Source organism: Microtus ochrogaster, unplaced genomic scaffold (assembly GCF_000317375.1).
Source record: "Microtus ochrogaster isolate Prairie Vole_2 unplaced genomic scaffold, MicOch1.0 UNK19, whole genome shotgun sequence".
Lineage (NCBI taxonomy): Eukaryota > Metazoa > Chordata > Mammalia > Rodentia > Cricetidae > Microtus > Microtus ochrogaster.
The window spans coordinates 5,480,246-5,492,896 of NW_004949117.1; the positions used below are offsets into that span (position 1 = coordinate 5,480,246).

General features: G+C 45.1%; 1 protein-coding gene across 5 annotated transcripts in view; it reads right to left on the reverse strand.

The window, feature by feature from the left end:
- Positions 1-723: 723 nt before the first annotated feature.
- The window catches only part of Fzd6 (frizzled class receptor 6), a 28,584-nt gene continuing 16,656 nt past the window's right edge, over positions 724-12,651 (reverse strand). For 4 of the 5 annotated variants that reach the window (XM_026789429.1, XM_026789428.1, XM_026789426.1 and 1 more), the window contains exons 3-7: positions 10,420-10,616; positions 5,731-6,748; positions 3,803-3,951; positions 2,209-2,637; positions 932-1,100 (exon numbers count right to left, since the gene is read on the reverse strand). In XM_026789429.1, coding sequence (XP_026645230.1) covers positions 932-1,100; positions 2,209-2,637; positions 3,803-3,951; positions 5,731-6,748; positions 10,420-10,616 — 1,962 coding nt within the window. Of the gene's footprint in view, positions 1,101-2,208; positions 2,638-3,802; positions 3,952-5,730; positions 6,749-10,419; positions 10,617-12,651 lie in introns of all 5 variants that reach the window. The other variant, XM_005367539.3, reaches the window with a different exon arrangement.

Sequence of the window (12,651 nt, forward strand, 5' to 3'; positions counted from 1 at the left end):
AAAGGAACTCAGCAGCTTAATGTAATTTATAAAACTAACATTTCACCTGCTAATTTAAGATGCAGAAGGTAGGAGGCAGGGCAATCAAGGAGGGACACTGTCTGCACAGGCATCTCCTTTCAAAGACCTGTGAAATCTTCAAATGTCAACACTTATAAAACTCACACAAGAATGCTGTTTTACAAGTTTCTGAAAAATTCAGTGTAACAGCTACCATAGTATCAAAGTGTTATCAAAATATTAGAATAACAGCATAAAAATAGTTGAACAGATTTTTCAGGATTTTCAAAAATTTCAAAAACATAAGTATTTTCAAATATATATTTTTACATATAAAAGGTTCAATGATGAGTTTTAAATACTTCAGTAAAGAAAAATCCTGGTTTTATATCAAAAGAATAAAACAGCATAACGTCTTAAAATACTTTAATAAAAGAATCTTCACAAATAGAAGGAGATTCCTCTAATGCCCTCCCCACCCCCTACAGTTCAAAAATATTATTAACCTGAATGTTTCCGCTTTTCCAGGTATAAATGCATTGTATTATTCTTGAAATCTGCACCCCCACCCCCAGTATAACAGTAGACAAAAAGCCAGCAATGGTGGCGCACGCCTTTAACCCCAGCACTCAGGAGGCAGAGGCAGGCGGATCTTTAAGTTTAAAGCCAGCCTGGTCTACAGAGTGAGTTCTAGGACAGCCAGGGCTATAGAGAGAAACCCTGTCTCAAACAACAAACAAACAAACAACTGGACAGTAGACAAAGCTAGTTTAAGTGCAAAGAAGAATGTAACCTTGATTTTCTTTCTGCCGTGCTGGGAGCTGAGCCCAGGTCCTCAAGTATCCGAGTGAGGGCTCTACCACTCTGTTTAGTCTCCCCTGCGGTGGTTTTGTAAAAGAGAAGAGACAAATGCATTGGATAAAATGTTTCTTCAAGTGTCTGAATGAGCAGCTGCACCCTGCTCTTTTCTAACTCCGGAGGCTGAGCGGACGAGCAGAGAGGCGGAGCCTTTGAGGCTGCTCGCCTCTGAAGAACTGGGGACCTGCCAACTGTTGCACTTCACGGGGCCAGTCTCAGTGACATCGTTCTTTGGGCTTACCCTAGAAAAGAAGAAAGTTGACATGCGCACATACAGAGGCACAAAGGATGCCAACCATCCCTCTAACTGCTGCTTCTTTACCCGCAAGCAGCTCTGGTGCTATCAGAAGACAATTCCCTAAAGCTCTTGGTAGCACTTCAAATCACAAATGATTTTCTCAGAAACAACCTTTGCTGACTTCAGAGACTTCACCCAGTGCTGTCTGTATGGCTGAGCCTGGGATCTCTCAGGGAACACTTTCTCTGGCAGATTCCTGCTCCCAGCGTTCTGATCCCCCAGCAGTGTTAAAACACAGCTTTAGGAATACAAAGATGAGCAAGACCTCAGCTCAAACCCAGGGGAGGGTAAAGCATCTGGCTAGTTACAGCCAGGAATATGGAAGCATTATGGGAACACAAAGTATATTCAGCCCTGTCTGAAAGGGCATAGGTAGAACAACCTTGAGTTTGCTATAGTCAGCTATCAACATTCTGGGCAGGGGGGGATCCCCAAAAACACAACCAGCCCTGTGCTTTGGTTACTTTTGACCATGGGGAAAAATCCACCATATCTTTTCATGTTTGGAAACTAAAAGCATTTTATAATCATCTTTGTATAAAAATCACCTTAGATACAGAATGATACAATGTGTTCTGTTTCCTTGACATGCTTCTTTCTTGCTACTTTTATAACTCAGGCTGGCCTTGAACTTGTGTTGTATGTAACCTGGGTTGGCCTGAAATTCATGACCCTCACAACCCCATCTCCGCAGTGCTGGGATTACTAGCGTGGACCGCCATGCTCGGCTATGATGTCTGATGGGAGTCTGGCCTGCATTTCAGATACACTTTAAACACTTACCTAACTGTCAATTAACTCTTAGCAATTACAAGAAATGAACATCACTTTCCAACTCAAACATAATATATTAAGACTTCTTAAAACTAAAAACTAAACTATTAAGTAGCACATCTACTGGCTGAAACCAAACTTCTTTGAATTAAAATATTGGTATCTTATTATAAAATGCTTTCATTCCGGACGCAATATGTGCCAAAAAAAAAAAAAAAAAAAAAGAATAATGCTGTATTTCAAATGACGACAATCAGACAACAGTCGGTTAGCCTTACCTTCCTTCACTCGGAGCCCCTTCCGACACAACACTTTTTTCCTTCACACTGCCGGCTCGGCCTTTCCTGTCATTCTGTTCCACAGGGAGCTTGGAGCTGGATGCCGCCAGGGAAGCAGGTTCTCCACAGTCCTGATCCTTCGCTCTGGGCGTGTTTGCTCTGTCTGCTCTTGCCTCTTTCACGGATGCTTCCGGGGAGGTCTGGATTTCTGTGGAAGTTTCCTGTCCTAGGTAGTCATGGTCAGCGATGGCCATGGCAGAGGTGCAGTGGTCTGCCGTCCCTCCTGTGCTGGTTCCCATGGACTTGGAAATGACCTTCAGCTTATGCGTCCCTGGTTTGCCGTGTTTCTTCTTGTGTTTCACCTTAGAGTTGTGCTTCAGGAAGAACTCACAAGACTCTTGCAGCACTCGCCGGCTTTCGCTGATGGGGCTGCGGGGAGACCCAGGGGAGAAAGAGCTCAGTCCATCGTAAGGGTTACAGACAGACTCTCCTCAGTTAGAAGTTCTATATGGTCTGTAACTTTTACAAAAGCGGAATTCCTAGATCATGATCTATTGTGCAAACACCTTCTTTGCTTTTGCTAACAGAAGCAGCATACTAGTGAGAGATTAAGACAGTCAGAAATCTAAGCCTGAAGGCAAAGGAAATACAAATCAGCCATGGTACTGACTGTGTCTGTGTCACACAGAGATATGCTAAATACAGGGGTAAGCCAGAGAAAGAGGACACAGTGTAACCTATGACCTCTGCTTTCTAACGTGAAAGTTGACAGGTTATAGTGCAGTGAGTGTGGGTGCTGTGGGACAGCGGTCTTGTTCCCTATATTGATTTGTCACGTGTACTGGTTTAGTAAAATGCTTACTGGTCAGTAGCCAGGCAGGAAGTATAGGCAGGGCAACCAGAAGAGAATTCTGGGAAGAGGGAAGGTTTGGTCTGCAGCCGTCACCCAGACACAGAGGAAGCAAGGTGAGAACGCTTCACTGGTAAAAGGTACCAAGCCAATTATGGGCTAATTTAAGATGTAGGAATTAATTAGTAAGAAGCCTGAGCTAGACCTCTGTGTATTTCTTTGGGACTGGACGGCTGTGGGACCTGGCAGGACAGAAACCTCTGTCAACATATAGGTACATAAATATGAGACACAACACAGATAACAAAGAAAATAATAAAGCGCTTGTTAAATGTAATTTCCATCCTTCAAAACTTAATAGTGAAAAAGCATATAGTTCTGAATTAAAATATTTTGGAGGCAGGGTCTTGCTATCCAAGTGAACCTCAAATTTGCCATCTTCTTGCCTCTGGCCATCAGGCTACAGGTAGCCCCAACCCCACCCCCAACCCCCCCGCCCAGCTATAGTTATGAAATCTGTACCACAAAGAGTTCAATAATTAAATCAGTAGGAAATAAAAAAAAAATCTATAGCACATGATACACAATACATATAAAGAATCAAAATTAACTATTTACTCCTAAGTATACAATGATATTACAGAACATCCCATGAGTTTGAATTGTTATCATTTTTAGGTAAAAACATCGGCATTTTGTTCTGTTTCCTTAAAAACGACCTTAAGGCAATTAGTCCGCGCTTACTCTCGCTTGCGGTTCCGTCTGAAGAACCCAGCCCACTCCGTGCAGGTCTTTTTGCTCCCGACCCAGAAGACGGCAGAGATGCCAACAATGAGCGTCATCAGATACTTTATCATGAACAGAGCCAGTTCTGGTCGGGCTTTCGGGTTTGCCTACAAAAACAAAATAATAACATGAAGAAAATCTACATTGCCAAGGTAAAATGTGAGCAGATTACACATCTTCAGTCTGTTTCACTGCAAAAAGTTTGAAATAAATAATATGAGAAACAATATTTTAAGTTCAACACATCTTTATGGCGTTCTGAACAAGGAACTTTTAAGTATATCAAAATATGGCTCTCAACAGAGGAAAATACTTATGAGTCTCAGGATCTTGGTGTGACCTCTTGACCTTTTCCTCTCCTATTGGTAGAGGGGCCTCTCATAATTATTAAAATATTTGTCTGCAAGTATTTACCTATTTTCCTTCACTATAATCTATGTTTAGAATGTATTTAGGGGCTGGAGGGATGGCTCAGCCATTGAGAGCTCTTGCGGCTCGGTCCCGGCACCACATGGCACATCACAACCGCCCACAATTCCGTACCAGGGCCCTTCTCTTGTCCTTCATGGCACCAGGCATACATGTGGTACACACACATACATGCAGGCAAAACACTCATATGCATAAAAAGAAAAAATTAACAGACAATCAAACTCATATTTCCTAGCTTCCTGTATCAATGCACATGATAATAAAATTTGTTTGGTTATCACAGACCAAATATTATGATGTGAAAATGTAGAAATATCATAAAAAGTAAAATCATGCTTTTCTTTATACAAACATTTTCAAATACTATCCTAAGTGTTCAAGTGTTACACAGATTGCATTTTTGTTTATTAATTTGCCCAGAGCCCCACCCACATCCTCACAGGCAGAACTTTGCTTTGCAAGGCTTGTTCTTTGAGGGCTACTCACCCAGCCCCTATCTACACACATCTAGGTCCCCCCCACCCAATCCCAACTGCACCGAATGTGGCAGTGCCCATCCTTGTATTATCCCAAGTGAGTCTTCAGGAGAAGCCAAAGATCAGGAATGAAGAGGGAGAGCGGGAGGGAGGGGAACGAAGGTCCAGGGCCTTACATGCTCAGCAAGTCCCCTGCCACCAGGCTACATCCCCAGACACGCCAAAGCTATTTGAGATTAATGAAGTTACTGGAGAGAGTCTTACTGCATCGCCCAGGCTGCCTTCAAACTCAACAGTTCTTCTGCCTCAACCTCCCAAGCACACAGGCACACTGCCAAAATTTGCCTTTTAAAAACCCCCAAATTTTTATTTAACAATTCAACTGAAATGCTTTCAGAAATTATATATTTTCAGGAATTTACAATTTTTAATTTTAAAAACAGCTCCTTATACTAATCATAAGCATCAGAGACACAAGAAACATTTTCAATTGTGCGTTTTTCTCAGTTAAGAATGACAGGATGGGCTGGGCAAAAATCAAATTCTATTTTTGGAACCATACACTGCGCAAAAGGTTAAACCCAAACATAGTATTTTCCTACTAATAGAGGAGGTGAAAAAAAAAATAAAAGCAAACAAACCTCTCCGTTTCAGTAGAATTTACTTTTCCTTTTAATCCCTCTGATGAGGCCCATTCTTCATAATTGCTAATCTGCTTTTATAATCCAATTTAATTGTTTTCGATTTAATGCTTAACATAACTGCAGGAGACTTGCTGTATTATAACTGTAACTAGAGTTAACGCTTAAGGAATGAACTCTGAGCACATCACCCAGCCTGGCTGGTGCACAGGGGATGGCCCCCTACGTCTGTTATGTCTTCTCAAGCCGAAGTCTCATTTCCTGACCGTGACTAACACAAGTGCATTGCCAGGACATGAAAAGCAAACAGTGGCATCACCCAAATGACAGCTCCTACCTGATAAGGACACGGGATGCGGTACTGGCGGCAATGGTCGGAGAACCAAGTTATCTCCCAGGTGATCCTGTTCACGAGCTCATAGACGTAGCAACCAAGAAGAGTCACCAAGGGCACGAGATACAGGCCACTGAAGACTCCAATTCGAATCATGAATTTCTTGAGTTTTTCTTGGTTTCGGCCATCATGCTGTATGACTTGTCGGACATGATTCAAGGAAATGATGCCGGCTAGGAGGAGAGACAGCCCCACAAACACACAGAGGCACAGGGGCAAGAGGACAAAGTACCGAGAAGCATCCAGATCATACAGGCCGACGAAGCAAACGCCGCTAATATTGTCCCCCTCGACTTTGTTCATAGCGAGCAACATGACAGTCAGAAAACCAGGCATGCCCCAGGCCACCGCGTGGAACCACACTGCTTTCTGCTCGATGGCCTCACAGCTCCACTTTCTCCCCGCGGCTAAGAACCAAGTAATGGTGAGAATTACCCACCACACCGTGCCGGCCATTGTGAAAAAATACAGAAACATAAAGACCACGCTGCAAGCCTTGTTCTTCGACCCCAGAACAACCGTGTCCCCGAGCTCCAGCTTCTCGTCCGCCTTGTTACAGGCTGTGCTATTGCCCAGCAAAAACCCCACAAAGTACATGAGAGAAACGATGCTGTAACAGACGGAGTAGTAGATGATTGGTCTCTCGGGGTATCGGAACCGCCGGACGTCAATTAGAAACGTGAGAAATGTGAACAGAGTCGCACAAAGACAGAAGATCGAGACGATTCCTATGAAGCTCTTGGCGAAGTCCAGCTCGTCACTTTTAAAATACATGTTGGGGCAGGGAGGGGCACACTGGTCAATCCCCAGGAACTTATAGCCTTGTTCTCCCGAAGCCTTAAGATGCTTTGGACACCAGAAGCCAATGTCTCTCGGGACTTGCTCTGTTTTCCTCTGAGGACCAGCGAGCTCTGTGTGCGGATGGGGAGTCACGGGAGCAGCGTCATCACAGGGTGGCAGCCTGTAAAGACCACAGAGACTCGGTGTGAGGTCAGCATGGAATGAGATTCCCATTAATTCTCTGAGAACTTCGGGCAAGCCCGCAATGCGCTCTGATCAGTTCACGCCTCTTCCCCAAGCCCTCTCAGGTCTACTCCACGTTCTCCTGTGCTTTCCCAGTATAAACCACAACCCTGTTGTGTTCATAGCTGACGGGAGATGGCAAGGCTGAAAGATTATCTTTAGCATTGGGTAGAATTTTAAAAATCAACTAAAAACTGGTTGTTCATGAAGCCTCAGCTCACATAAATGCATCACAAGAAGACAGGAAGCCATAAAAATCTATTTCCTCAGAAGATAATTAAGTCGCATCATAATTTTAAATATTTTCTGCTTTTAAGACAGACTATTTAAGAGGGTGTACAGTTTACTTAATTCGGTAATTCCCAGACAAAATACTGGCTTACCTAACTATGGCATATGAAATATAAATCCCAAGGAAATCAGCCACTCTTCATTTCCAGGTGCATGGGGCTGAGTGTGAGCCTCTGCACACGCGGGGCTGAGTGTGAGCCTCTGCACACGCGGGGCTGAGTGTGAGCCTCTGCACACGCAGGACAAGTGCTCTTTTCTCTGAGCCCTGCCCCCACCCTATGTTCTTTCTCTAATGCTCACAGCGATGCTGACTAATCACGTGACCAAGGGGATAAAACTAAGGTGGCTGTGAGAGGTGACAGATGGAGCTTACAGTCTCAGAAGGACAAGGCAGCCATCAGGACAGTGTGAGGACCTGACTGGCTGTTTGCTGGGGCAACACGCAGCTAACTCTCTTCTGTGCAGAACTGTACCACTGAGCTGAATTTGGGTGTACTGGTGTTATTTTGAAGGGTCTATATGGGTTAAAAACAATGAGAATGCATTCAAAATAGAGCAGGCTAAGATAAAAATAGAGAATAAGAGGCTGGAGAGATGGCTCGGTGGTTAAGAGCACTGGCTGCTCTTCCAGAGGACATACTTTTGGGAGGGTGTGTGTGGTGGCACACACCTTGATTCAGGAGTCAGAGGCAGGATGATCTCTGTGAGCTAGAGACCAGTCTGGTTCACATAGTGAGTTCAAGGTCAGCTAGGACTACACAGTGAGATCTCCACGCTTTGAAACTGTGCCCCAGAGAAAGCAAGCGTCTTTCCCACAGAAACAACCTCTGAGAACACCTAGAATTTACTTATTTCATCCTCCTGCCACTAAGATTTAAGATCCAGGGCAATGGGAATTCTTTTCTGCATATCTTTAGTGCATAGGTCAGGGGGCATATAGGAAAAAGGGTGTGAAGATCATGTGAAGGGTGTTCCGTTTTCTCTCCTCCTGCTGGCATCATCCTCCAAGACTCGACCGTTCTGTGGACAGCTCGTTAAACTTTGGCTTCTGAACTTTCTTCTCTCCAGTGGTAACCCCCACTCCAGCTACCTTTAGTTATGGTGACCTGGGAACCGGCCATTTCCTGTAATCAACACAGGTACCCTGCCTCTGCTCTGTGAGTGCTCATCAGACAGCGTGTTTTCAGGAACTGTCTATACTGCCTATACTGCCTTTTCAAACCTCCCTGGGCTGTCCTGCTTTCTTTAACTTTCCCCCCTCAGTCCTCATCCATCCAGACAGTCACCGGCTAACTAATGTTGAAGTGATACCCTTCATTGTTCCTTCATCTTACTCTTCTTAATTATTCTATGTGCTTGAGTGTTTTGTCTCTCTATCTCTATGTGGATGCCTGGTGCCCTCAAAGGCTAGAAGAGGGCTTCAGATACCCTGGAACAGGACAATAAGTTGTGAACTGTCATGTGGGTGCTCGAGAATCAAACCCAGGTCATCTACAAGAACAACAAGTGCTCCTAAGCCATCCCTCCAGCCCTTCGCGCTACCCTTTCTCATCTGTGCATTGTATCCCTCTGATAAAACTCCAACCACAGATAAACCCAAATATCTGCTTCCCAGGTGACAGGCCCATGCACCCACCACTGCTGCAGAATGTTTTGAGGGACCAGAGCGTCCACTAACTAAGGGTAACCCATATTTCCTAAAGCTCTACAATTTGCTCGCTCTTTCACTCGCTCCACTTGTCTGTCGCTTCTCAAAGTTATAGCCCAAACCCACCTCCCCGGCTCAACAGGATCCCGGCACCAGCTACTTCCCAACAGACACTAGCAGGTTCGTGCCTTCTCTAAGAGCCTTGGTAACCACACAGCCCTACCATCCTGGGCCATCCTGACTCCGTCCCATCATTACAAAGGAGGTGCTTCTATCACATTTGTGCTTGGGATCCTGCCTCCTCCTTGGAAGACTTCCATTGACTGTTTCTTCTACCTTGTACGTGCATGCTTTCCCTCGATCCTGGAAGCTCTTTAGTAGTCCATATTGCTCCTTTATCTTTGTACTAAATCTGTCCAATAAAGCCCTAACCACAGATAAACTCTGTTTATTTTCTCCGTGCTTTCCGATTCTCACCACTTACCCCATTAGAGGAACTCTCCTGGGCTTCCTCCTGGCTGCCACACCCTCTTCCTCTGTTTCAACACCCAGTTTCCTGAAGGTTGTTCTGTGTCCGATTTCTCTCCCACTCCCTCCATGTCCTCAGCCCCGTGTCTGTCCTTTGTCCCCACTGCTCCAGTAAGAGGGGAGACGCCTCCACAGTGGCTGAACCTGGTGCCACCTCATCCTCAGATTCCTCTCTCCTTTCTGGACACGCATTTTGCACTTTTCTTATTAGTTCAGTTGTTACCAAATGACTGACATCTTGCCAAAAAAAAAAAAAAAAAAACTATGTAAAGGGCTAAACTCTCAGAGGCAGCTGAGGTGAACTCCCAACTCATCAATGCTGGAAAAGGGAGGTGGCCTGAAGTCCTGAGGTGAACTCCCAGGGAGAGCTTTCCAACAGCCCTCACGAGACCACAGTGAGAGAGCCCTGCTCTACCCAGAAGCCACTCCTACCCCAACACACCTGGCGAGCCCCTGCTCTCGGCAGAAGACCTGCTAGGGACCTGGAAGAGCCTGACTGCTGTTTCTCTCTCCTCCTCTGTCCCCTCATCACTACAACTACACTGGCTTGTGTTTCTTTTATTTGCTTTTTGAGCCAGGGTCTCACAACATAGCCTTGAACTCTGGATCCGCCTGGCACAGCCTTCTGATCATTAAGAGGACAGGCATGTGGCACCACGTTCAGCTTCTCACAGGCAAGTATCACAAGATACTGAACAAGTTGCTCCTATTGTCTAGAATGTTCTTCCCGTCTCATCCCCTAAGTAGCTCAGGCTTATCCTTCATGCTTGAGGTCCACTCCTAAAGCACGGTCAGCTCCTTCTTGACCACTCCCCAGCCCCAGTTTAGGCGAGAGGCAGCTGGGTTCTCATATAATTATGTCCGCCCCTTTGCTGCGTCCCTCACGGGCATCAGCGCACTCCCTGGCACAGTTACTTGATTATCACCTGCCCCTTCTTCCTCAGTGTAAGCTCCCTGAGAGCAAGAACTAAGTCTGCTTATTGCTAACCAGTAGGTCGACCATGCTCGCCACTACTGTGCCCGCCTCTTGAGTGTGCAGCAACGAGTCAACTAATGTTAGCGATAGCATGGAGCGCTAACAATCCCAAAACTCCATTAGGATTTAGTATTTGTAGTTTTCATTTTCAGTGAAGAAAACTCACCTGTTACATTCAAGTTCTTCCGGCCACCGGATCCCAAAAGTGTCAATTAAGCTTTTGCAATCAGAATACACCTTTTCACATAGTTTACGGCATGGTGGAACCACGTGGATTTGCTCTGTGCACGTTGGTACGAAAGCTTGGCAAAGGAATAGTTCAACATTGGGTGAGCATTCCAGGTTGGCAACAGGCAGAAAGTGCTATTAAAAGACAGAAAGACACAGTTAAAAAAACGTTCATCACGGATGTGTTTGGATATACTTTTCCACGGAGCCTCTAAACGAGTCTTTAACTCTTTCTTTCAGGGAGATTAATTCTTGAGTTAGTAACTTTCTTGTCCGTGAGATTTATGTGTGAGTCCTTCACATAAGATGGTAATTATCATTTTATAGGTTAGACCATTTTTTTTTTTTTTTTTTTTTTAGAAAACACACTTTGTCATTGTTCATCCATCCTCTGCACAGGCATCCATCAGTTATAGTTGACAGGTGACGTCACAGGGCAGCAGACACTGCGTTAGGCTCTGGGGACCCAGCAGTGAGTATAATAGAAGTCCTTCCTCGTTTCATTTGATCCTAGTGGTGAAGGCAAACATGATGAAACAAACATCACATAACAACTTCTTAGATTTAGATAGGGACAAGCTGCAGTAGGGGGGCGGGTGGAAGGAGACAGATGTAGGTAAAGGGTGCCTCTCCAGGTAACAGGTGAGCAGGCTCTCACTAGGTCAGAAATCACGACTGTGGCAGAAGAGAAAGGAACAGAATGGAAAACCACTTGCAACAGCCACCACACTGAGTTGAGTCCAACAGTAAATTCCAAGCCTTTATTCTGTTTATGTCACCAACCAACACAATTCCTCTTTCTGAACATTTTCCTTTTGTCTTACAGAACACTGATGTTTTGGATCCCTATCCACTTTACCAACCGCTCCTCTTTTGATCATCTATTTGTTGATTATAAATAAAGAAAAGCTCTACAGCTCAGATCCTGCGCCTCCTGCGCCGGGGAAACCCACCAGCACCGCCTCTCTGTGCTCTCCAGATGTGAACATCTGCTTCCCGACAGCTCCATTTGGCTGTCGCCAACCACCTCACACTCAGCCCCGCTGTGTCCAAACCACCCCCAAATGTCCCATCTCATGACGCCCAAGCTGCTCAGGCCAAGAATCTTGAAAATAATGAAAGAACTCATACTTTACTGTTTTTCCTGCACTTTATATCCAGCCTGTCAACAAATCCTACAATTCTTCCTTCAAACTATACTTCAAATTCAACCACTTCCCATTATTACCACCTGGCTGGAGTCACAGTATCCTTCCTAGCCCACTGCAAAGACCCCTATGGGTCTCACTGTATCCCGCTTGCTAATCTCACACCCATATCAATCCATAGCCCTACAAATGTGATTCCTAAGATCTAAGTGTGTCCTTGCTCAAGGACGCCAACAGAACCGGCAGGGCAGAGCCGTTACCGTGTGCTCCGGCCTCAACCCCTGGACCTGGCTCCACTTGCTCTCCTCTGCTGGCCCTCACTCCATGGTGCTTCTGTCTCATATCTTTACATGCTGCCACAGCTGTGACTTTAGACCTCGCTAGAGCCTGCTCACCTGTCACTTGTCACCTGTCACCTGGAGAGGCACCTTCTACCTACGCACCCTCTCCTTCCAACCCCTACTGTAGCTTGTCCTAACCTATACCTAAGAAGTTGTTATGTGATTTGTCTCATGACATTGCCTTTACCACTAGGATTAAGTTAAAAGGACCTCTGTCCCACTCACTGCTGTGTCCCCAGGGCCTAGCGCAGTGTCTGCTGCCCTATGACGTCACCTGCCAACTATAACTGGGTGACGAATGTCTGTGCAGAGGATTGATGAACCATGACAAACCATGCCTTAAGCAAAGAGAAGAACGCAACTGTGTCCAAAGGAGGACATAGGCAAAGGATTAAATTCTAAATATTTGAAAATATATCAGGTGCTAGAAGGTAATAAAGAAATACTCCTAAAATTCAGATGGAAAGTCCCTTTCAACACAAAATTCTATATCTAGCCAAATATTTAGGTTAGGGTAAAATAATGACATTTTTTGGCCCTGGAAGGAATTTTGAAAATTAACTTTCAAACGGAAACTCCCTCCTGTGGCAGGTGGGGACAAATACAGAGACCCACAACCAGACATGAATCAGAGAGCAAGGCCTTGGACCGTTCAGCCCTCAGAGGAATGTCTGCATCAAA